Below are 26,355 nucleotides of genomic sequence, written 5' to 3' on the forward strand. Positions count from 1 at the left end.
TCATAGTCACAGTCACAAAAGCCAATGGTTATTATTGGCTTATTGAGAGAGGTCAGTTTTTTGGGAACTTTGGGAATTAATATCCCAGAGTTTCATACTTCTGTAATTCAAATAGAACTTGATTTCTGTACACATTTAACAGGGGATTATTATTATTATTTTTTTACAACAAGGGTTCATATTTTAGATTGTAATTAGAGAAAATAAACTTGTAACAAACAGAGTATTTCTTTCTACATTGAAGTATTGATACACTGACTGCAGCATGTGGCAGCATGTGGCGTCAACTGTCGCTATGGTTACGGCGTCACACATTAAGCGTGGGCCGTAAGGAATTGTGGGTAAACAGTTTTTTTAGTGTTGTAATGTGTGTAACCTCGCCTCACCAGGCTTTCCCCTGAGAGAAAGCCTGGTCTTCGTTTACTAAACGGGCCGTTTGATCCGGTCGGGAGCGGAAGAGCTCCTACGTTTTTCTGTAGTCCAAAACGGACTACACTTTGGCCGGAAACAACGACCGGAAACAGTTTCAACCCAGTTTAGCGCATGCGCAAGTAGTTAGCGCATGCGCAAGTACGGGTTAAAACTGTTTCCGGTCGTTGTTTCCGGCCAAAGTGTAGTCCGTTTTGGACTACAGAAAAACGTAGGAGCTCTTCCGCTCCCGAACGGATCAAAAGCCCGAAATTGGAAGCCAGCCCAGGCTATAATGTGTGTGGTCTGGTGTGTGTGTTGTTGTGTTGTGTTGTATGCAGCCAGAGCAACTCTATGATCCATCATCCACACAGTGGGGGAGAGGGACGATTTGCTTCAATCAGACCGAGGTAACAAACATCGGTAAAATAGCGTGCACACACTGACTGAAATACAACTTGGAGCGCATTCCAACTTGCAGGATTCAGGTCAGGAAGACCTGTGTTGTTAGCAGGGCAAGCTAAACTGCTAGCACGGGTTAAAAACATAGAACAGTATCTTCGTTAACTGGGCGTTAAACTTTAAAAACAAACCATCAACCCGGTCTAAATTCTGGTTATCTGAACGCTACAGGGTCGTCAAAATTGAGGGTGTGTTTATTTTGTTAAAAGATGCGGTAAACTCATTGCTAGAGAGTGTTGCAGTGTCCAGTCTGTCCACTGTCCGGCTATGAACTCAACTAAACAGTAACAGTACTGTTTAGTTGAGTTCATAGCCTGTAACCCTAACAGAAAATATATTTAGGCCTACAGGAAGTGAAATAGGAAGTATAATGAAACAAAACAGATGGAACTGGAAATGTAATACTATTTAATTTTTTGTATTAAGGTCTCTCTTTTTATGAATTGAGTACAAAAGGACCCCTATTGGCAATGTAAACAAGCCAAATGTGTGCTTTCTTATGGTTTAAAATCCTATTAGACCTAGAAGACCTTGTATCAGTGAACTGTACAGTACCTTTCCTATGCAAACTTCTAATAAAGTATTCAATCTTGATTGGATCACATTGGTATCCTGAACTGAAAGTGTATTTCCTCCTGTTTACTAAAGAGTGGGAGAGATGCGTGCCTCCTATTTCTGCTCCGCTACGCCTAGCCCCCCCCCCCCGCACCCGCCTCCCCGCTCCCCCGCTCTGTCCCAGACCACGCCCACTGACTTGCTTCCCTGCGTAAATTGCGTAGATGACGCCTCGCTGCGTAGCTTGCGTAAGCAAGCTTCTCTACACACAGACAGACGCAGTCGCACACTCGGAAGAAAATGGAACGAAGAAAAAGTCCTACTGATGACAACATGATGCTTTATTTACTATAGACAACTTTTTAGATTTTGATTATTATTATTAGCCTACTTCTGTCATAATCAATTTCGGCCGCGATGCGACGCATTTAGCACTCGGAAGAAAATAAAAAATGGGAAAGAGAGGCGCTTCTCTGTGAACAACAATAATAAAGCTAACTATAACAACAACTGCCGTCCTGTTGTCCTGCTATCATCGATAATTAACAACAACTGCCGTCCTGTTGTCCTGCTTTGTTACTTTTTAGATTTTGATTATTAGTCTATTTATAAAGCACTAAAGTCATAATCGATTTCGGCCGCGCGATGCGACCCATTGTGAGCTTGTAGACATTCTGCTCATTACACATTCTGCATAATGAGTACTTTTACTTTTGGTACTGTAATTACATATTGTTGCCAATACTTTTTCCTGTAGACTACATTGTTAATTCCGGACTTTGTAACAGAATATTTCTATATCGCATTGATACTTTTACTTAAGTTAAACATTTGGGTAGCCTACTTTTTACACAACTGCATGACGCTATCATCCTCGATTTTAAAACGATATTTTATCCGGCGGGAATGATGCTATAGGCTACTATAGCCATGTTGTCATTTTACTGCTATTTCAGCTCACATTTTGTGCTGTGATCAATTGCATGTAGTCATGTAGAACTCACTCACAGTAAATGATGGGACAATACTTCCATGTTGATGCCCTAACCCTAACCCATGTACAATTCACAGTAAAAATTCAGGTGCAGTTAGTGCAACTAGTAATAGTACATTTCAATTTAAAATGAAGTGGAAGTAAAGACGCAGTGGCAGCAAAGTTGCAAAAATACAGTACACTATATACAGTAGGCCTATATATCTTCAGCAGCAGTACAATATGGAACAGTGTAGCTTTTTAGCAGCAATGTCAGTGTGCAAACAGCATTATGTAGGTACAGATAATAGCTAAAAGGTAAAAATACATACAGTATATCTTCAGCAGCAGTACAATATGGAACAGTGTAGCTTTTTAGCAGCAATGTCACAGTGTGCCAACAGCATATGTAGGTATTTTGCATCGCAGGTATCTTTTGCAGCAGTGTTAGACTGTTCAGTGCGCGTCTGTTCAGTATGCGTGTATGTGTGCGAGCGTGCACTACTACTACTGTGTGGAGTGCGTGTGCGCTGTGTTTATGTGTGCATGTGTGCCGCGTGGGAGGCGGAGACCTTGCTTGTGAGAGGCGGAGACCTTGCTACGCAATCTACGCAGGGAAGCGAGTCAGTGGGCGTGGTCTGGGACAGAGCGGGGGAGCGGGGAGGCGGGTGCGGGGGGGGGGGCTAGGCGTAGCGGAGCAGAAATGGGAGGCACGCGGGAGAGATGGGGTAACCCTAACCGCAAATTGCAACACTAGATTATTATTATTATTTTTAATATGATGATTTTTTTGCTATCTGATTGTATTATTAAACAACGTCAAACTCACCAACATTGTGGCTATATGCAAGATTTTCTTTAAAAAAAAAAAAAAAATTATCCCACGGTTTTACAACCCATTTTTCTCACCCGGTGACTACCTAACCTATAGTCCTGGTTTCCGCTCTCCCCCTGCCGCGCCAGGGGACATTGGGGAGCACCCGGCTGGCTAGGGGGAGGTAGTATAGAAACCAGGACTACTGCATGTTTTTGTGTGGGGGCCTATGCCCAAGGAGACACGGGGAGAACATGCAAACTGACCACAGAAAGGCCCTATCGCCAACCCCACCTAGGGTGTGTGTGCTGATGACGCGGGTGGAGGAACACGCCCCCAGCACCCACAGCTTCCCCCGGCGGGAATCGAACCCAGGACCTTCTAGCTGTGAGGCGAAGTGCTAACCACTGCACCACCGTGCCCCTTGACAAGATGTTCTATCTGCAAAGTGTTAGTTTCATAAAAATCCACTGTTGACAGGTTATTATGACTATGAGTTACTTTCTGTCAAGAAATCCGAGCAGTTCTAAGTATTGAACTTTGGAAGCGCTGGTCTTCTATAACGCAACGTCCCGCTGCCTCCTGCATTATGTGCAAATTAGAACCAGTGGTAGTAGTACACAGGACGGTTGTGCGATATCCCACGAGCGCTTCCAAACTCCAACACTTAAAAAAAATAATCACTTGAATGCAATTTCTTAACAGAAAGTAGCTCATCATACAGTAACATGTCTACGGTGGATTTTTATGCAACAAACACTTTGCAGATAGAAAAGACGATAAGTTAAGTTTTCCGTACAGCTGCAATATTGGTGAGTTTGATGTTGCAAAAAGAAAAAATCCCAATGGGAGGTATTGCAACCCTAGATTCATCAGATTTAAAAAAAAAAAAAAAATCTAGTTTTGCAATTTGCATCTAGGGGAACCCCAGTTACTGAACAAACACTCTTGGCGTGAGCCTACATTGGGGTGTACTTCGCACAACATACATTTGTCCACTTTCAGATTAACAGACCCACAAGGGTGCATTTGGTTCCACTTGTACAGTACTCCCAAGTTAAACGATTTGACATTCAAATGTTTTTCATTTGCAGCTCCCTTTGAGCAGTGATGTCTGGAGTTAAAGGGAAGATGCCCACCTCTCCTAACTCCGCCTCCAAAGGCTTCAGCTCCACCCCTCTCAAGCCCAGCAGCAGCAGCAGGGCCAGAGACAGAGGCTACAGAGACAAGGCAGAGGACCAATATGTGTCATCTGACGAGGATACGTTCTCCCTGCTGTCTCCCATCTACCATGACAGCTTTGATGATAGTGACGAAGAGCTTCAACCAGACACTTCAATCAGACAGTCTGAAGAAGACCCAAGGCCCACCATCTCCCCAGCCAGGTACTGGCCAGTTTATATTATATAGTGTGTGTGTGTGTGTGTGTGTGTGTGTTAGAGTTCTCAATGGGCCTGAAAATTAAGGCCCGGCCCTAACTGGGCCCTCCCAAGACTAGTTAGCATACATTTTAGGCCCTACCCGGCCTGAAAACATAGGGTCGGGTCGGGTTTGGAAAGAATTTGAGAACTCTATCACAGAGTAATAGTAATAAAATAATTTAAAAAAAAATATTTTTTTCTTTTTTCATTGAGCCCGAGGCCCGACCCGGCCCGACTAATTAGCATACATTTTAGGCCCTACCCTACCCTAAATGTCAGGTCGGGTTCGGGTATGGTTGGGTTCGGGTTCGTGCAGAATTTGAGAATTCTAGTGTGTGTGTGTGTGTGTGTGTGTTTGTGTGTCTGTGTGTCTGTCTGTTTGTGTTTCTGTGCTGTTCTCATTTTGAACAATTAGGCTCTGTCTTGTCATTTTGTATTCTCTTGGCTCGTGCAATCTGGGACTTATTTTAATGACCAATTTGTTATTATTATAACAATCTGTTTGCTAGACTATGTTGGAGGCGGTCGGTCTCCCTTACTTATACCCGGGTGTTGTCGGGTAGGACACCTACTGGTTAACAAGTAGCCCTGCCTGAACCTGAAGCTCGTAAGCCCAACATCTCCCCTGGCCTAAGGATTATGAGTGGTAGATGTGTTTGAAGTTGCAATTACTTCCCCAGACTTTCTGTCGGAGGACATAAAACTTCTTCTGTGCTGGTTAATTTGTGAATCTGGTCACTGGTCATAACTAATGTTTTGAGTCAGGCACGGCATACTCTCATCATCATCATCTTCACCATCAGAATCATCATGGATTTTGATTAGTTGTGTCGGTCCATTTGGAATGGTAAATTTAATAGAATGAACTTCTACTTTCACCTAGTTTATGGATGTCATTGAAGATGAAAATTCTTTCATCGTGACACGTTGAGAGCCTGCGGTTTGGCAATTTTTGCATACGTCGTAACACTAAGTAAGTAAAGTGTATAGGTACAGCAAAGTGACACTTTGGAGATTTGTGTTGTGTGTTTGGTGGAATGCTAATTGTTTGCATTCATTTGTGTGCTAAAAGAGTGACTTTGGGAACGATTTCACCTTGTAATGTAAGTCAAGCGGGGAGGCCAGAACAATCGGAACAACTTTTGAAGATGCATCATCTTGGAGTTAAATGATGGCAACAACCCAGTGAGCCATGGTCGGCTACTTTCACTTTTAGACCAGCCTAGTTGTTTAGACAAGCTCAGTGGGAAGGTAACTACACAACCTAAACCTCTACCAGAGTTTTTTTTTTTTTTTTAAGTTAATAAGGTTAAGAACGTGAAAAGGAGATACGGCCTGGTTATTGTTGGAGTTGATTGTGTTTCAGGTGTGAACTTCCAAAATCACGTGCCAAGGTGGAAGCCACTGCCGCTGAGCGACCTGCAGCCTCGCCAGTGCTCAGTGCCTGGGAGATGTGGCTGGTAAACAAAGCCAAAGATGACCGCGTGAAAATGGAAATGAAGGCAGAGGAGGTAAGTCTGGCCTTCTGTCATTCCCCTTAACGATATCCAGTGGTGGACAGTAACTGAGTAAATGTACTTGAGTACAGATTCTGAGGATTTATAATTTACTTGAGTATTACATTTTTTTTTTTTTATACTTTTTACTCTTTCTAAAGCCAAATATTTTACTTTTGTACATTTCTAGGTAGGCTGAAAAGTACCGACTACTTTTAGGTTAGCTGTTTTCTTCCCTAAAATGCAATTGGCCACACATCTGTTCTCTCACACTAGCCGTGTCTGTGGCTTCCCCTCCGCTCGCCAGTGGCAGCAGGGCTTTCGATCTATTTCCGATGACAAGAGGTTATCTAACAGGTTATCTAAGCAGTTTTTTTACACTTCTTAGTATGCAAAAGAAATATACATGATGTTCAGGGGTTGAGATTAAGGTCTCAGAATACTCTTCAATACTTAAAGGGATATTCCACTTTCAAAAACACTTTTTGTCATTGTATGGTCTAATCAGGCTTGTATGAACACCCTGAACAGTTTTTAATTTTCTTCATTCAGTATTTAGATATTTGATATAAAAGTTACCAGGCCCTCCAGGCTCAGGGCCTCTCCCCACACACACTCATTGTAACTTCAAACTCCATTTTAACCATGCTAGATTCATTAAAAACACCCATTATTTTTTCTGGTGACTCATACTACCCTACTGATACGTGAGCAGGCCGTGTTTTTTCCATAAAGTTGTTCATGTATTTTTTATAAATTATTATTTTATTTAATCTTTTCCATTTTCCCAAAGAATTATTAAAAATACATGGAAAACGTTATGGAAAAAAACACGGCCTGCTCACGTATTAAGAGGGTAGTATGAGTCACCAGAAAAAATAATGGGTGTTTTGAATGAATCTATCATGGTTAAAATGGAGTTTGAAGTTACAATGAGTGTGTGTGGGGAGAGACCCTGAGCCTGGAGGGCCTGGTAACATTTACATCAAATATCTAAATACTGAATGAAGAAAATTAAAAACTGTTCAGGGTGTTCATACAAGCCTGATTAGACCATACAATGACAAAAAGTTTATTGAAAGTGGAATATCCCTTTAAGTACATTTAAAAGCAAGTACTTTTTTACTCTTACTTGAATAACATTTTGACAGGGCTATAGTGTGGGGATTTAAGGGGAGCAAATGTTAATTTCGTGCAAATTTGTCTTAAAGCGCAAAATTTGACACAGATGTAGCCCAGGGCTTGCTCTAATGATTTAGCTAGGGCGCCCGAGCCGATGACCTTCGGGGTCGCCACAGCGGCCAAATCAATTTGGGCTCCCATTGACTTTCTATACAGGAGGAAAATACCCAGAAAAACATTTTTTTTCTGGGTATTTAAGTAGGAACTCAGGGGTCTAACTTGGGGTTTGTCATGAAGCTGAATCCATTGCAAGCATTTGTTTTGCACAAAAAACATTCCTTGGGCTAGAAATGGCCTCGATGCATGTATGGGTGAGCATTCATGTTAGTCGGAGGCCTTAGGGTTTTTTTTTTCTCGTGCTAATCAGTCTAAAAGTGCAAAATTTTGCACAGATGTAGCTCAGGGCATGCTCTAATGATTTAGCAAGGGCGCCCGAGTCGGCGACCTTCGGGGTCACCACAGCTCCAGAAAACACCCACAAAACTCTGAAAAGTGATCACTAAACCATCGTTTTCTGGGGCCATTTGTAGCCCAAGGAATGTTTTTTGTGCAAAACAAATGCTTGCAATGGATTCAGCTTCATGACCTAGTTAGACCCCTCACATCCTACCTAAATACCCAGAAAAAAGTGTTTTTCTGGGTATTTTCCTCCTGTATTGAAAGTCGATGGGAGCCCAACTTGATTTGTCCGCTGTGGCGACCCCGAATGTCACAGACTCGGGCGCCCTAGCTAAATCGTTAGAGCATGCCCTGAGCTACATCTGTGCAAAATTTTGCACTTTTGGACTGATTAGCACGAGAAAAAAAACCCTAAGGCCTCCGACTAACATGAATGCTCACCCATACATGCATCGTTTTCTGAGGCCATTTCTAGCCCAAGGAATGTTTTTTTGCAAAACAAATGCCTGCAATGGATTCAGCATCATGACAAACCCCTAGTTAGACCCCTCAGATCCTACTTAAATACCCAGGAAAAAAAAAATCTGGGTATTTTCCTCCTGTATAGAAAGTCAATGGGAGCCCAACTTGATTTGGCCGCTGTGGCGAACCCGAAGGTCGTCGGCTCGGGCGCCCTAGCTAAATCATTAGAGCATGCTCTGGGCTATATCTGTGCAAAATTTTGCGCTTTAAGACAAACTAGCCCTTACCCGTTCAAAGATATGAGCTCCGAAATGATGTGCAGTGTGTGGATTATGGGATGTGCACTGTGCACACAGTATATGAGGGATGGAAAGTAACTTTAACTGGTGCTTGCATGCTAATATGTAGGAGCATCAATGTAAGAAATACCCGTTCCATTTAACGGCTACAGAGATACTGTGTACCGATCTGCATGATTTTGGACAACATCTGTAACAGGGCCAGAACATTTTTACTGGGAGTAAAATAGTTAATATAGAATCAGAATGATGGTTTAATGTAATCATGCTAAGCATTCTTCTTACACCTGGGGTCAGAAACTGGGACTCAGTGGTTTTTCTGTGTGGTGAAATAGGAGCGCCTGCTGAAGGAGAAAAGAGAGCAGGAGGAGAGAGAGCAGGAGCAGAAGAAGAAAGTTGTGGAAGAGAGGATCCAAGGATGGCTGACCATGAAGGAGGACCTGGTAGACAAGTTGCTTCTTCTGCTCTTTGGGCTGGTCCATATGACTTCAAAGTAAAATCCAGCGTTAAGTGGTTAATCAGACTAATTGATTTAGATGATTATAAAAATCTATTCATGTGTGTGTGTGTGTGTGTGTGTGTGTGTGTGTGTGTGTGTGTGTGTGTGTGTGTGTGTGTGTGTGTGTGTGTGTGTGTGTGTGTGTGTGTGTGTGTGTGTGTGTGTGTGTGTGTGTGTGTGTGTGAAAAAAAATGTTGCTTCTCGGTTAATCAATTAACCCAGATTAAGTCAGTTATTGGTTCTTAATATCAGTTTTGATTTATTTTAGATTATAGCCTTCGCTCAGCCCTTTACATAGATAGATATATGGCCTTGCTTATATTGCAGTCCATAGAATTTACGGTGTAACTTTTTAACTTGCTCTGAAGAAGGCTTTGAGCCGAAACGTGTCAGCGTTCAGAATAAAATGGAACTTAATATCTGAGCCCGTCTTGTATTTGCATTCTGGTGTGCTGCTTTTTCCACTTCTGTGGATCCTTGAATTCAGTTGTACCTAGAGCTAAGCACCCACTGCCCAAATCAGTGGCAGCAATCGGAGTAAGCGCACCTGTTTTCGTCTCCTAATTTACGGTGTATGTTTCCTTTTGTTCCTACGATCGCCAGAAGAGGCAAGAGACCCTGCTGCAGCAGAGCAGAGAGGAAGAGGAGAAGCAGAGACAGCAGGAGAAGCAGAGGCAAACAGAACAGAGAGCACAGCACAAGTACAGAGAATGGCTCCACAAGAAGAACCAGGAAAAACAGGACAAAGAGATGAAGGAAAAGGTATGAAGGGATCTTAACTCATTTACTGCCTGAATTGTTTTCCGCCTTTGGTCGTTTCCTGTCACGCTTTATTTTTTATTTCCTTTCCTCCCTTTTTTTCTTCTTTTTTCAGATTTGTTTTGGGGCTTTTATGCCTTTGTTGATTTGGCTTTTTTCTTATGTATTGAAGTTTAATATAATTTAAATTCTTTATCAAAATGTTATTTGTATTTATTTGTTTGCTAATAACTAAGTTAAATATTCTTAATAAAACATGAATTGTTTTTCAATTTCAAGATTTGTCTTTCTTTTTTTCCAAAATGAAATCTTAAATATCGATCAAAACTCAGCGGTCTAGGACTCAGGATTGGCATTGGAACCAAAAATTGGGCATTAGTCTGGCTTTAGTTAATGTACCAATTATAGGCTGGAAACCAGACGAATCTGTCGAAAAAGGCCTTCCCTCTGCAGATTTTCTTTTCTTTTATTCAGACCTTTGGAGTTTGGACCACACAGATTCCAGACTAATATCTACGCAGTGATATTTGTCTGGCCTTGCCAGGCTATAGTCATTCTGTCTGAAGTGAAGATGCCCTACTGACAATCAAAATAATTCTGTTGTTAACAGGAGGAAGTTGCCAGGAAAGAGGCCCAGGAACGTGAACGGCGAAAGAAGGCAGAGGAGAAGTTCAAGGAATGGCTAGAAAATACAGATGAAAAGAGCAAAACTAGTCCCAAGTCGCCATGTTGCCCAAGAAGTAAGATCAATATAATAATAACATAATTATTATATTCTAATAACTAATAACTATAACTGGTATACCATGAGAAACGTCACAGCTTGTCCGTGTATAGACGTGTACACAGCAGCAAACCCATAGACCGGTTTGCCGCTCTGTCATCATGCTTTGATGTCACTGTGATGTCAGGGGAACCTACCAGAATGGGTTTGCCGCTCTGACATCACGCACTGGCTTCACTGTGATAACTGTCACACTAACATAATCCTTTTTATGCTCATATATGGAGTCCCCTGATGTCATCAATATTAATGATGCCCTGTTAGAGAGATCCCTCTGATGCCAGGGGGAACAAATCCCTTTTAGGCCCATATATGGAGATAAGGAGATCCCTGTGATGCCAGAGAAACAAATCCCTTTTATGCTCATATATGGAGATCCCTGATGTCCACATCACCTGTGGCGCGACCTCCCCTTTTATGTCCATATATGGAGATCCCTGATGTCCACAAACCCTGATGTCCACATCATTTCTTTATTGGCCAGTTGTTGTGACTGAGTTTGTGGCTGTCCACCATTTATTAAGATGACAATTGACGAAAGTTACAAATATCATTAAAACAATCATTCATTAGTGTGCAATAAGTGTTAAATGGCTTTATATTATGGATAGTACTGTAATAAATTCTTGATCGCTTCTTGTATTGATTGTTTAAAAATGACATCATGGGCCGCTATGCTCGATAACAAGCTTGATAAGCCCAAAGCTTATTGATACTGGGTACTCAATAAATCTGTTATCGGGTTATCGAGCTACCCTTGTTTAGGGCTCCATCCCTAGTCACCGGTATAACCAGTGTAAAAAAAACACAAAAGAAACATTGTTTAGCCTAGCAACAAAAGCCGTACACCGCAGTGTGTGGACAAAGGTACAAGGAGGGACTTTTTTGTGGTCTTTACTGTCTGAAACTCTGAAAATGTTTTCACTCGCAACATTCTAATGCTGAGAAAACAAAAGAGAAAAAACACATTTCCGTATGTTGACATCCATCCCCACAGGTTTCTCAAATATTATAGTATGTATAACTGCATTTATGTGATTGTTTTGTATCGGTCTGGCTTCATCTTTTAGGCTTAAATACTGCTCTAGTGAATTCCATGTCCTCACTCATACAGGCTTTCTAATAAACATGTTTGATTATGTTCACCCAGGTCCTTATGATAAAGGCTACTCATCGCCAAGCTTCTGCAACCCCATCCCATGGAAGCCCATCCACGTCCCTCTTCCAGAAGGATCACCCAAGAAGAAGAACGCTTCGCAGCAGAAACCTCAGAGTGGGTCAAGACACCGGCAATGCCCCACTGGCACTGCTTATAGACTGAGAGACAATGTGAGGAGATGACCCAGGACACACAGAATTGCTTTAAGAATAATTAATGGTTATTCAGTCAACTGTGCCTTGTGACAAAACCAGCATATTTTCAACTGAGGAAAAAAGGAACACTTGGGGACAGGGTGTGGTTCCATCGAGATTCAACTCCCCATCATATTCCTTTGGACTCTAGTTAATCAGTGAGGTGGCTATGATCTAATGCTGCAGATGCATGAGGGACATGCTACTTCTGTCTAGATTTGATATTGTTTTGTTACATTTGGCGTTAAGTGTGTACACCCTGGTGATGAACTAGTGTGTCAGTGCCATATTTTTAATGAACATTCCAATGATTTTAATGAAAAGAAAATACTGTGTCTTTTAGTAATAACTCTGTTATAATCCTCTGTATAATCAGAACGTCTTGCTTACATTTTGTTGATAAAATAGAAAATCCTTTCTTTGCTTGACTAGCATAAGTTGATACATTTGAGTACAATCAAAACGCCTTTTGTTTTTAGTTTTTCCCCACCGGCTCCTTTCATGGCACTGTAGCAAAATGCGTTCCATTGCATTTGATAAAGTACTGACAATACGTACACACACGCACACAAAAGACGGTGGTGACTGGCTGAGGCCTGGTGGTGGAGTGGCCCCTCACACTCGCAACATTGTTCTGTGTCTGTCCAGTTGTGCCTTGTTCCCGTGTGGGCCGAGAGATGACGACAGAAACGAGTGTGTGGGTGGAGAGTAGCACTGTGGGGGAGAGGGTCTCTGTGAGACTCGCTATTGCATTCTCATCTTTCCATTAACATCTCCCCGTGAAGCCAATGTATGAAGTGCCGAGGTAAAAAACAATTTAATTACATTAGATTGGATTAACCCGTGTAACATAGGCCTGTAAGAAGCAAACTGTCTTGTTTTATCTTTGTTTTATTTTTGGTCCTCGTTCTATACTTGGCTCCTATCTTGTGTTATTGACTGCGGTGGAATGTGTGAGTTGACAGCGGCAGGCAGGCAGGCAGGCTAATAATGGGGGTCTACTGTACTGTATGTGTGCTTCGACCATTATAATGTCAGCCGTGGGTCCAGAGAACAGCTGTCAAGACAAAGGAGTCAAATTGTTTGCTGTTAGTCAAGAGCAGTTGAACTGCACAGGGAGTGGTTCAGCTGTTTGCTCAGGGATGTTTGCACAGAAGCATCACAAGATGAAAAAAAAGGCAAGACCATGGGCCTGTATCGCCCTCCAGGTGTTTCTGTGAGCTTTTATTGATTTCCCAGAATGTGCTAGAGTAGTTCTGAGCTGGTGCATCGAAATGTTGTATTTTATCTTTTTACAATGTATGCGATCTTGACATATCTGCAACAAATGGGAATAAAGAATTTGTGGGGAAAAAAGGAAAATATCCACACAATGTCTTCACAGATTTATTAACAGTACGTTTTGAAACTAGAGAGGTAGCATCTGACTTCACATTCTATGTAACAGGCAAAGACCTCTGTTGAAACATTGTACTTAAATACATTTAGCCTGGAAACATTGAAGACTGTGTGTAGATATTTTCCTTTTTGTCTTGTTTTCCTATTTGTATCTAACACCTGTTGTAATTCATTTCGGATGCCATCTTGGACCTATTCAATAAAGGGGTTCTGTCTGGTGACTCTGGTCAGATCCTGTGTTTTTTGCCAATGATTTCCTCAGTGTTTGTTTTATCCTTCCAGTATTAATACCCCTGACAGAGCCTGAACACACTTCACATCCCAAGATGCAGTGGTGCAGGTGGGCCAGAGACTGGAAATCACACCTACCCGGACAGGTAAGGGGGTGTGTCTTACAATGTACGTTGAGAGGGTTAGTGGGGGAAAGGTTTTGGGTGGGACCAGAACAGAGGTCGAGTTTAAAGGGCACAGACTGCAAGAGAGCCGTGTCTGAAGAATGTGGTTGATATATGTAACTTTGGAACGGAAACAGAATTCATCAGAATGAAGGAGATTGTTCTACTTTGGGCTTTGGATGCACTCTCAAGAAAAATGGAATTTGAATTTGTTGTTAGAGCGACTCCTATGTGACACGCATGGAATGCCTGACTCTGTAACGGGGGAACATTTGTGAAGTATCACAGCCTGGGATTTGGATTAAGCTTGAAGGATACTCATCTATCACAAACAACTGTATTTGGAAGATTTAGGCTACATTTAGGATACAATTCTGCAACAACCTCACATACAACAATGCTGTTGATTTTCTCAGAATGGGACAAATTCTTCCACAGCCTAGGTGAAATTGTTGAAAATACAGAAACAAATGTACCCTTTTTTGTGAACAGGACATGCCTTCTGTTTATGTAAATACTCATAATCATTATTGACACAACTTACCAGGAACCAGTTTCATTGCTTAAGGGCTCGAGGACTGGACGCAGTGTTTTCAGTCTGATTCTCATTTTGTGTATGACTCCCTTCACCATGCAGAACGCAGGGCCAGAGCAGGACGACTCCTTTGACTTTCTGTTTAAAATCATCCTCGTTGGGGACTCGAATGTTGGCAAGACTTGTGTGGTACAGAGCTTCAAGTCTGGCACGTTTGTGGAGAAGCAGCAGAACACGATTGGGGTAGATTTCACTGTTCGTACCCTGGATATCGATGGCAAGAAGATAAAGGTAAGAGGAGTGCATTATTTTTTTTAAATTAAATCTGCAGCACAATTTTTGTTTACCTCCATTTTGTGTTCACTGTATTGCATCCCAAAATGCCTTGATATCACAAGATTAAAATACAGGAGTTGATGGCATATACAGTAAGAGTTTTCAAATGTTACTTGCACTGTGCTCTGACCATCTGGTGCGTTAACCTAAGATCAGTGAAGCGTTTAATCATGCAACTTCAAACCTAAAGACCCTTCTGTATAGTTATAATAAAAGCATCTTCGTAAATCGGTTCAGAGTTTTCAATTTCTTACCGTCCTCTAAATGCAAAATAACTTGGTTGGCCCACTCAAGAAATGGGAGTGGCCCACTGGAAGTTAGAAGTGATATCAGTAATTTGTGTGTGAGCTTTCTGGGTGTGTGATGATTGTTCAACATGGACATCTTATTATGGTAATAGGGTGTGTATTTTTCGTTCAGGCAAATATTTATGAAAGGGGAAGGCTGGCTATTTTGAATGACTGGCTTCAGAAGTCCAATAACTTAAATTTTAGTATTATAAACAAATAGGTTTTATTACTATTAATTATTTAAACCCACCGAAATAAAACTGTCTTTTTTGTGTGTGTGTGTGTGTGTGTGTCATCATAGATGCAAGTATGGGACACAGCAGGGCAGGAGCGTTTCCGCACAATCACCCAGAGTTACTACCGCAGTGCCCACGGTGCCATGGTAGCCTATGACATCACACGCCACACCACCTTTGACTCTGTGCCCCACTGGATCCAAGAGGTGGAGCAGTTTGGAGCTGCCAGCATCCTACTGGTACTCATTGGTGGGTAGAAGTGGAACTAATTATAACTAACGGAGTATAACTCGAGGGACTCCTCACAGTAGACTACAAAAGTGGTTCTTAAACATTTTAATTTCAAGGCCCCAAATTGATATACTATGTGAGAAGATGTTCGTGCCAAGGACCCCCATGAGAGATTTTCTTTTTTGTTGTTAATTAGATTTAGCACATAATTTTACAGATGTTTATAATGTGGTGTGGAGAGAACAGTGGAGATTAAACCCTATGATCATAGTCATTCTTATGTTTTATACATTATCTCGTTAGGCTAACTTCTAGCCAGTATTAATAGTGAAATTAGTTTGTTGCTGACCACCTGCAGACTCCCCTCCAGTAAGAGCCGCTCCCCAAGGACGCCTTTGTTGTACGCTGAACTATAATAGAGCTTAACAATAGAGCTGTCACCCAAAGGGGTACTGTCACTTTAAAAAGTCATCTTAAAATATGAGTTAATATTTGTATGTCATTGTGGGAATGCGCAATTATAAGCCAATCAAATTAATTGACTGTACCTAGACTACTTACTGTACTGGTCAGCTGTTGTTGGGGGGGGGCGAGGGGCAGATTACACTGTGACATGAGTTTCTGACTATTTCAGAGCATTTTCAGAGAGACCACGTGACCTACTGTATCATACTATTATAATTTCGGGGTGTGTCAGAGCCAGCGGGCCTTTAAGTGGTTAAGTAATTCCTTACGTAGTTAACTGCCAATCAAATAGCCGTTGTTTTTTGTTCCTTCCAGGTAACAAATCAGACCTCCACGCTAAGAGGCAGGTGTTATTCGAGGATGCGTGCTCCCTGGCAGAGGACAAAGGTGTGCTCGCTGCTCTGGAGACCTCGGCCAAGGAGTCCCAGAACGTGGACGTGGCCTTCAGCCTCATGGCCCGAGAGCTGATGGCACGGAACGGCATGGTTGTCACGGACGAGACCTCCCAAGACTTCCCTCACTTCCTGATAGGCGACAACTCCCATCCAATCCATTTCTCACATAAGAAATGTGGTTGTTGAGGTGGTAACAGCCAACAGGTCAGTTCGGCACTAGTGACATCTGGGCACCTCGATGTAAAATTCTATTCTATTTTGTCCATAATGTTACAAAATATTAGAAAAATGGTCTTAAAGGGGAAGACCACCCATTTTCAATATTGAACTATGTCATTAATATACCTTAGAGGAGTTGTGTGAAAAAAAAAAAAAATAGTTCCCCCTGTTCTGTGTTACCTAGAACTGGAGGATTGATTTTGGGGTTTGTATTGTAAAGTACAATGTGTGATGTCATCAAGTTGTGATTTGCAATACAAACCCCAAAATCAATCAATACGGTATATTAATGACATAGTTCAATATTGAAAATGGGTGGTCTTCCCCTTTAAGTAAAATAAAGTATACATGGTCATTAGAACATTCTACAATTTGTATTGTAAAGTACAATGTGTGATGTCATCAAGTTGTGATTTGCAATACAAACCCAAAATCAATCAATAAGGTATATTAATGACATAGTTCAATATTGAAAATGGGTGGTCTTCCCCTTTAAGTAAAATAAAGTATACATGGTCATTAGAACATTCTACAATTTGTATTGTAAAGTACAATGTGTGATGTCATCAAGTTGTGATTTGCAATACAAACCCAAAATCAATCAATAAGGTATATTAATGACATAGTTCAATATTGAAAATGGGTGGTCTTCCCCTTTAAGTAAAATAAAGTATACATGGTCATTAGAACATTCTACAATTAAGGTCTGTTCTACAACTGCTACAAATTGCTACAAAACCTGTATATCCGTCATGTTGTTTTTTCATCAAGTTGAAGGATAAAATTAAGTCTAATAATGCATGTTCACACTCACAGGTATACTTTACATTATTTAAGAACATTTTTCAAATATATATTTTTTTAACAAAATAGTAAATTTTACATTGAGGTGCCCAAATGTCCCCAGTGCCCACATGACCTGTATATAAAAAGCTAGATACCTCCTCCGCCGCTGCAGTTCATTGGCGCTGGTGGAAGGCACTCTGCCCCCTGCAGTGGGAAAGAGGGAGTACCGCCAGTCCAGCGCCAGTCCCGCATCTGAATGGCCTACCGAGCGTCCCATTCTGTGACGCCCAAGGAAGCGTCCTTCAGAATTCCGGAAAATTGCCAGTCCTCTTTGACCAACGCCCCAGAGCGGATGAGGCGTCTACCTTTCTGTCTATGAACCAGACTGCCCAAAATGGGGAAGAACCTGTGATCACACAGTGCACTTTTGTGTTGAACTGTAACAGGAGGTTTACAGAAGATCAAGGGTCACAGAAGTTATCAGTCATCAGGGAAACACAAGGTGAAACATGATGTTTCATGGATTGTTTTGTGGGCATTTTCTTTTCATGTAATCACTTAGCTGATACCCCTAATTCAGAGCGACTTACAATGAGTGAGCGAGCAAGCAGGAGTCCGGTTTCTTGCTCAAAGGACACTCAAACTGGACACTGTTGCCTGTTGAATCTGGGACATTTCTTTTATAGGGCAGTTCCACATCTAGGTCATCTATCAGTGTGTGGATTTAACTAATGATGTTATCTGGATTTAATATGTCACTTTTTTTGGCAGCGTACATTCTTCCCAAGTTAACCCATTTAGGCCTAGAATTATTGAATGCTTTAACCAGTGAAAAATAGCAGATATACAAGCTCACAGCGCTGCGAGCTTGTAGATCTGCTATTTTTAGTCGTGAAAATGTGTGCAAATCTTTGAATATATGTATTTTCAAAGCAAACGATTGTAACTCAAATGTTGCTTCTGGGTGGTCCCTGGAACTAAATATTTTGAGATGGGGGTCCGTGGCCAAATACATATCATGTTGGGGGTTAGGGTTCACATGAAAGAGTTTGAGAACCACTGACACAGTAGTCTTTCAAGAACAGACTAACTGAGCTCCAGTTAAGTGAAAAGGACCTTTTCTTTGACGATGGCTGGCCAGATTGCTGACATAGAAACATAGGTTTTTTCAAAAAATCTTAGAATTCAAAAGACACTTATAGAATCGGGTCAAAATTCAAATTTTCCTGATTTTTCAAAAATAGCAGATCTACAAGCTCGCAGCGCGGCACTCGGTGCCGCGCTGTGAGCTTGTATATCTGCTATTTTTCACTTGTTAAAGCATTCAATAATTCTAGGCATAAGTGCTGCTCATGGACGGATTAACCCCCGCGAGGGCCCCTGGCCGATAATTTTTTAGGGGCCCCCCACCCCCCAAAAAAAAAAAAAAAAAAAAAAAAAATTTTTTTTTTTTTTTTTCAAATACAATTTGTTTAGATTTTTTTTGGGGGGGTGGCGCAGTTCAGGCCAAAGGTGGTACTGCAGCTGAAAATGCTCTGAGAGCCATTCAAAAATGAGAGACTCTCTATTCAGGAGTGGTAATTTAGCCTCAAACCTTTTGAAAAACGTTTTTTGGGACATAAACAATATGATATAAATACTTTTTAAATGCATGGTGTATCACCTTTAAGCCATGATGATCATCTGTGGACCAAGAAAGCACCTGTAGACAACAGAGGAGGGGCCCACACATTTGATTTTTGCTTAAAATATAAATTTAATTTTTGTAAATTGTCATTGACCACGCGGGCCAGTTCCCCCAAGGGCCCCTGAGAGCCAAGGGCCCCTGGCAACGGCCCCACCGGCCCAATGGTTAATACAGCCCTGGTGCTGCTCTACAAAATTAACTATAACTTCCCGGGCACTTAGCTTGGGCTCTGGGAAGAAGTATTATTATTATGACCTACATGCATTCACTTGACACAAATGATTTCTATTTTATTTTTATTCTTCTTTCATTCTTTGACTATGTACATATACATCTACTAATGCCTCTAGTCTAGACATATAAAATAAAGTAAATGCTGCACAGCTTTGAACCTCCCATTTTGACATGGTTTAATTTCATTACTTTATTAAAATAATCTGTTTACCATACTGTAAATGGATCTCTCCCACAAAAATATACAACAGTGTAAAACAATCTTTACCTCCCACAGATACAGCACCAATCTGGAAAAAATGTTTAGAACTTTTGCATATATCACAAATATGTATGTCACTACCAACAGCTTTGTCATAAAATGATAATCTCTTTGATGTTATAAAAACGTCTTGAACAAGACTCGAATAAAAAATACTGAACTAAAAAGCCTGGCCACATAATAAATATCTTCAGCAGTAGTATGGATTTACATGGCAGCTAAAATACACAAAACTAATTCTGCTATTTCAGTGCAAAAACAATAACCGAGATGTCTGTGTAGAATGTTTATATACTGTAGGCTATGTGGCAATAAATTAAGTCTGTATTGGAGCACATAAACCTATAATATGAATTTAATTTAGAGTGATTAAAATGCCTATAGCTTCTTACACTTTTGTGTTGAATTGTTTAAAAGATACAACTTCAATTGTGTTGCAATGGCTAGTTAAGGCTGAGCAACATTTATGTCACTCAAACAGAAAGGGCAGTTGGCACCTGGCAGTGCATAATGGACTGCAATCTGCGTTCTTAGCTTATTATGAATAGTTCAATCAGTCACCGTGATCTCATATTCACAGGTAAAACTGCATATTGTTACAATTACCCTGTGATAATTATGGCACATGAAATAGCTCCACAATCCTTACAGAGCTACTAATGTTGGTGTGACTATCATTAGAGTTGTTGTCTCAGAATCTGTGAACCATTCATCTTCACTTCATTCCAGTGGGCAGCCTTCCTGCTGGAAGACCAGCTCCACGGCCTCCTTCACGTCCTGCACCACGAAGGAAGGCTGCGTGAGTGTGGGGTCGAACCGGAAGTCCCTGTGGCCGTGGAAGATGCGGTGCTCGGTGACCGGCTCCTGCTGGTCTCTGCTGTACACTCCCGTGCACACCAACATGGAGCTACAGCTCTCCGGGAGGTGGTCCCCTCCTCGCCCACAGATGTCAGGCGCTCCACCCAGCTCCGTCGGAGTAAAATCGGGGGGATCGCAGACGGCGGTCTCGCTCTGGGCCTCACAGCCACCTTTGCTGCCCTGAGCCAGCATCTTGGCCCTGGAGCGTTGAGAGGACTGGAGGTGGCGATTGTAGAGGTTGGCGCCATATATGTCAGCCATGGGGTTGTCACTGTCGGAGATGATGTGACAGAAAACAATCAGTTCGACTCGAAATCAAAGAGATCACTGATTCACTTAACCGATGCTAGATCACTGATTCACTTACCATATACTATTTCACAGTAATTTATCAGATCACGCTGATTCCCTTACCCTGTCGAGACCACTGTTTCCCAAACAGTGGGGTGGGACCCAATTTTGTTTATTATTTCTAAAATAGAAAATAATAAAAATGTCTCTTTTGGGTCTTAAAGGGATAACTTTCAAAAAACTTTTGGTCATTTTATCGTCTAATCAGGCTTTTGTGACCACCTTGGATTAATTTTTTATCATACATGCTCCCTTCCTATACAAACGCATTGTAACTACTGGTCTCTAGAACCGCTTATTCACTTAACCAACACAAGAGCAATGATTCACTTATCATACACTATTTCACGTAGCCTATTATAGATCACAGACACAGAGTCACTTTCCCTAGACTAGATCACTTGCACTACAAGATTACTGAATGACTTACCCTATAGCGTAGAGTCTTTCCACAGGCTGGGTCCAGCCCAGATGCTCGGCCTGCTGTCTGACCAGCAGCTCAGCGTACTTATAAGTCACCACACTGGGCTTACCAATCAGAGCCTCGTACTTAAGCTCACAGCCGGTGATCTTCTTATATAGGTTCTCCAAGCACACCAGGAACATCCCATGACCAAACCTAGGACATTTAGACATTAAAATGGAATAAATGTTACGTTTGGGACTGAGACATTTTAAATGTTTTATCGTCTTACATATTAAATGTAAGACAGTGCTCTGATGAAGGCTAACAGCTGAAACGCGCAAGCGTTCGTTTATTGGTGTGTGCCAATAAAATAAAAAGATAATAGAATGGAAATGTGAGTACTTGGTCCTCCATTGATCTGAAATGTTGGATGATGAGGATTTTTTTCAATTCCGATCTTTTATATTAAATGTAATATTATGCACATGAAGCACTTGATGGGATAATAAGCAAAAACCAGGCCAATGCAGATTTAAGTGTGGATGGTCTGGCACTCAATTCAAAGGAGCTTTATTGGCATGAGAAAAAAATACATTGCCAAAGCAAGTGTCAAAATATAATAAAAACTGTTGAAATAGGGGAACATATATAAAGTTGGAGGGGGTACAGATTTATGTAAATAGAGCTATGTCACATTTCGTTTTTATGTACAGTACATGTTATATGGTATGAAGCTTTTTTTTGTAACAAATAGCAGCAATCATTTGCAGTTGCTTTGGGACAAAAAGCTGCATTTTTCCTCACTCACAAACCTGGGACTCTTGGCTTCAGCCATCCACAGAAGGTCCATGTTACAGGCCAATAATGGGATGTGAGGATACTGCAAAGTAGTCAAAGCATTTCCTGGTCTCCCATTGGTTAGTAGGACATCTGTGATAAGCTGGAGGTTGGTCTCCCATCTGACTGGCTCACCGAAAAGGATGACAGCTGTATGGCATGACCCAGAATAGAGGAAAAGCAACCCAAAAATGAATGTCAAACAAATACAGACGTGCAGTAATTACAGAATAAGCACAGTAATCGTTCAAACCATACCTTCTATTGGAGGTAGACTTTTGGTTGTCATAACCTGTAAAACAGATACTGCTAGGTAGAGTTGTATGCCCATTTTGTAGGTAAAGCATGCTCATTGTGTACATCAATGTACAACATTAATGGTTTCTACCTGGTTACTTACATCATCTTTGGGTCTTCTATTGTGGTCCACCATATCCAGAAGAGGATATGCCTCTCTCAACATATCTATAGTAATAACATTCTTAAAGCCTAAACTGGAGATTACCGAGTTAAAGTCAATAACAACAGAAGAGTAGTAGAAATGTAAGAAAGTTAAACGTCTGGTGGCATGCATCTACTAACACCACTACAAGTTCTGTATCAGGAATTTGGTATACTGATTAAGTAATATTTATCGAAGTACGAAACAATAGAGAATTCTTCATAATACTGTATATCATTCAGTTTTCTCCTCGTATCCCAGGGCAGGGCTACAGCAGAATAAAACTGAACTGGTCTGACTGGTTTAAAACAGGATACTTGTGAGCCGTTTCTTCTACGGGACCCTGTCCTGATATCAGCACACACATGTTGTGGAATTGGGTGAACATTCGCAAGGGACTGTGGGACAGCATCACCTGTTCTGGGGACACCTGATGAGGACAATAGCAGAAGTCAACACAAATAATTGTCATTTGTGTAAAACACAGGGTAAACATTGTTAGGTAATTTACATTAATTCCAGGCCGCTACCTCTACTTCCAGCAGATGTGACAGCTGTTCTGCTTTGGTCTGTCTCATGCAGTTCCCAGCGTTGGTCACAAATACCACAGGCACCTTGTACTTCCCCTTCCGATCCACCAGCTGCCTGAAGCACTGCTTGGCTGCAGGGATGGGCGTCCTGCCTCGGACCAACACTCCATCGATATCAAAGAGCAACCCAAACGACTTGTGGGCCTGAGAAAAGAGGTGGCTCGTTCAATTCTCAATATGGCTTCTAAATTAATTCTGTAACGTCACGTAATCACCTCATGGAGGACACCCTTGATGAAGTGCATGTACAGCTCTGAAAAAAGTGCTATTTATCTTAAAGGAGTCGTTTAGACCAAAACACATATAGGGTTAAATCTGCCTTTTATCATACCCCTTCATACCTGCTTTAGTTGATTTGTTTCATAGCTGCCCCTGTTGCTAGATTTCGGCTGCCCCTGTTGCTAGATTTTGTGGGCCCTCTCATAACTAACAGAGTAGATAGTCCTTAGGCTAGTGTGGTTATTTCTTTAGCTTCAAAGTTAATATTTTATTGGATTGTGTTTACACAACGTCCTGAGACCAACCAAACCGCTGTTTTGACCTCACAGGCACCCTTACTTGTCAAGCGGCTTCTGCTCTGCACCTAACCTCGCCCACCAGGCTTTCTGAGAAAAAGCCTGGTGTTCGTTCACAACAGCCCGTTTGGTTTCCGCCTAGAGCGCGGAAACCACTAGAAGAAGCGGCGTCGCTTTGATTTGGTTCCCTCCGTTTGTTTCCCCAATCCCTATTAAAATGCTCGAGTAGCCTAGTGTAGTCTTGCCAGTCGCTAAAAGTTGGACTAAAAGATGCACATACCAAACGAATTTTTCAAAAGCAAAACTACTCCGCATCAAGGAGTTTATTAGGTAGGCCCTAAAAGTATGTCCTTGAGCGCAGGGGAATATTTTGGGTTAAAACTGAATCCGGTTTGATCTTTCCGGCAAATTGTAGTCCTTTGAGTACTACACCATGACGTTTTGTGGTTTCCGCTCCAGACCGGTTACAAGCCCGAAAAGTGAAGTGATCCCAGACTACTCTGCACCAGAGCAGGGAGAGGAGAGCCTAGAAAGGGAGGGGAGGAGCAGAGGATCTTCTCGTCTGTTTGATTGATTGATTGATCGAAGACTTTAATAGAAGTCTGCATAGAAAAAGGTACAGTTTCATGACGGTTTGACAAGTAAGGGTGCCTGTGAGGTCCCAAGTTAAATGATAGTTAGGAACCAAATGGACCCTAATGGGTCTGTAACTTAGAGAATGTACAAATAACAAATGGAACCAAATGAACCCGACGGATGAAAGTTGCTCATATAGAAACACTTCACATTGTGGTAGGTAAGAATAGCTTTGATTCTGTCTGCTTACAAGGGAATGACAAGAGAGGATAGCCTACAGAGTATAGCCTTGGATCAAGACTATCATGTATTTGATCGATTTTGATATTTGCAAATACAAAAGTAAAAGACTCGAAAAAACATATGATATGAACCAATTAAGGCTATATTGTATCGATTTTGACATTTGCATTAACAAAGACAAAAGACACAAAAGTTTGGGGTCATTGACATAAATGTATAGGAACCACTGCACTATACTGTCAGCACACTGACATCTTAAAAAAACACCCACCCACGGTTTATGCAGACAGATATAATTTATAGTGTTGTTATTATTATGATAGCTTACATAGCTGTAGCTTCGTGAAGAACTCCAGATGTTCAGTAGTTCAGCAGCTGCTCCGTTGACATTAAGCAGCTTCTTAAGCCCACCAAACGTCAAACTCTGCATTCTTTGCATGTTTCCCTGAGTATATTATAAACAATAACAAGCAGCGATGAACCCCGAATGATCATTCAACAGTGTAGTTTTACAGAAGTTCTCTGTCTTCTTCTCTAAAGGTGTCCCGATTAACCGAGTAAAAGATCACTAGATGAACAAAAAGCATGAGAGTGAATAGGTTTCGTTTCGTGTTGACCTAGTCTGGATCAGTTGACTCATAGCATTTATGTCATGATGTGCAGTGTATGTGTGTGTGACTGTTAGCCATGGTGTTAGCCAGCTGGTGTTAGCTCATCAGTAAGTAACCTCGCCTACCAGGCTTTCTATCTGCTACACGTTAGCTTACTGTATACGAGGACGCATGCGCAAAGGCACCACAGTGGTGTAAAGTCGTAAACTGTAAAGTACATTTACTCAAGTGTACTGTCTGTAGTTGAGTATATTTGTTTTACTTTACTCCAGTAAAAGTAAAATTAGCAATTGTCAGTACTTTTACTTCTACCCTCTCCACAAATCTCGATATTGTACTTTTACTCCACTGTTATTTGAAAACTTTTACTTTTACTTTGTGGATTTTGATTACAAAACATAGGTCTACATTAACCACTTCAGCCCTGTACATTTCAGCCACTTGGCTGATCTTCAAGCTCACAATGCGTTGCATTGCATTTGAGCCAGCAGCCAGCTATCAGCTATTTTTCATATCATTGTTTTATACATTTGAACATGTTAAATGGGACATTCTGCATTATGAGTACTTTCTACTTTTGGTTGCCTACTTTAAGTTTTGATACTGTTGTACTACTCAAGTACATTTTTAATTCTGGACTAGAGTATTTCTGCATTGCAGTATTGATAGCCTACTTTTACTTGTACAACATTTGAGTAGTTTATCCACTACTGAAAGGCACAATAACAAAACATGTAGCTGTTTAGGTTTCAAGAATATATTTAAATGAAATCAAGTAAAAACATTTACGAAATGCCCGTTGTGCGTGCGTGCCTGCGTGCTTGCGTGCGTGCGTGCGTGTGTGTGTGTGTGTGTGTGTGAAAAGTCACCTTCAGACGGCTGCTACCCGTGACTTGTAAATAGACTAAAGGCCTCTCCATACTTCGACCGAAATGTTCGGTGAGTTGTGTTTTCCGACGTGCAAATTTCCGAACTCTCGTTCGGTCCAATGCTTTTCAGAAGTCCCGACTGGGATATAATTTTATGGTAGAAAAGGACCTTTTGACCGAAAACGGCGGTTTCGGTCGAAGTATGGAAGGGCCTTAAGCCCCCATGCTCCCACCCCCCTTTTTTCTGCCTTTGTATTTGATGTTGTGCTTTTTCCGCTTTAGAAATTGATGTTATCCTAGATAAAGTAGGCCTATGTTCTATCCGTCTGTCTCTCAATGGTATATATGAGATAGGCCTTGCCGCCTTGGCCATGACCTTGTAGGCCTACCAGTGATTTGTACTGTCATGAAACTGTACTTTTTTCTATTGCAAACTTCTAATAAATTCATCAATCAATCAATCAATCAATCAATCAATCAATCAATCAATCAATCAATCAGTGTGTGTGTGTGTGTGTGTGTGTGTGTGTGTGTGTGTGTGTGTGTGTGTGTGTGTGTGTGTGTGTGTGTGTGTGTGTGTGTGTGTGTGTGTGTGTGTGTGTGTGTGTGTGTGCATGTGTGTGTGCGTGCGTGCGTGCGTGTGCGCTGCGTACACGCGTACACGCGTGCGTGCGCGTGTGTCTGTGTGGGGAGCAACTGTTAGATTCCAGATTCCATTATGG

The 26,355-nt window shown here is 41.5% G+C and overlaps 3 protein-coding genes across 4 annotated transcripts; 2 read left to right on the forward strand and 1 right to left on the reverse strand.

The window, feature by feature from the left end:
• Positions 1–727: 727 nt before the first annotated feature.
• On the forward strand, positions 728–13,485 carry ccdc34 (coiled-coil domain containing 34). 2 transcript variants are annotated; one of them, XM_080736562.1, is made up of 7 exons: positions 728–831; positions 4,307–4,597; positions 6,000–6,144; positions 8,807–8,914; positions 9,574–9,732; positions 10,340–10,469; positions 11,664–13,485. In XM_080736562.1, the coding sequence occupies exons 2-7, from the start codon at positions 4,323–4,325 to the stop codon at positions 11,852–11,854; spliced, it is 1,008 nt and encodes a 335-aa protein (XP_080592688.1). In that variant the 5' UTR covers positions 728–831; positions 4,307–4,322; the 3' UTR covers positions 11,855–13,485. The 2 variants fall into 2 exon arrangements, with proteins under 2 accessions (XP_080592688.1, XP_080592687.1); XM_080736561.1 differs by having other exon boundaries at positions 728–818.
• A 105-nt stretch (positions 13,486–13,590) lies between these two features.
• rab19 (RAB19, member RAS oncogene family) lies at positions 13,591–16,333 on the forward strand (the record flags this gene model as incomplete). The annotated part of the gene is made up of 4 exons (XM_080737012.1): positions 13,591–13,641; positions 14,297–14,485; positions 15,122–15,305; positions 16,068–16,333. 4 exons carry the CDS (start codon positions 13,591–13,593, stop codon positions 16,331–16,333), a joined length of 690 nt encoding a protein of 229 aa, XP_080593138.1.
• A 2,703-nt stretch (positions 16,334–19,036) lies between these two features.
• Positions 19,037–24,702, reverse strand: hdhd5 (haloacid dehalogenase like hydrolase domain containing 5). The gene is made up of 8 exons (XM_080736659.1): positions 24,482–24,702; positions 22,760–22,963; positions 22,547–22,659; positions 22,188–22,281; positions 22,046–22,079; positions 21,763–21,937; positions 20,975–21,163; positions 19,037–20,464 (listed from the first exon to the last, which is right to left on the reverse strand). The coding sequence occupies exons 1-8, from the start codon at positions 24,590–24,592 to the stop codon at positions 20,056–20,058; spliced, it is 1,329 nt and encodes a 442-aa protein (XP_080592785.1). The 5' UTR covers positions 24,593–24,702; the 3' UTR covers positions 19,037–20,055.
• Between the last annotated feature and the right edge of the window lie 1,653 nt (positions 24,703–26,355).

The sequence above is a fragment of the Nannobrachium achirus genome, assembly GCF_963921795.1.
Source record: "Nannobrachium achirus genome assembly, chromosome: 11".
In the NCBI taxonomy this organism is placed as follows: Eukaryota; Metazoa; Chordata; class Actinopteri; order Myctophiformes; family Myctophidae; genus Nannobrachium; species Nannobrachium achirus.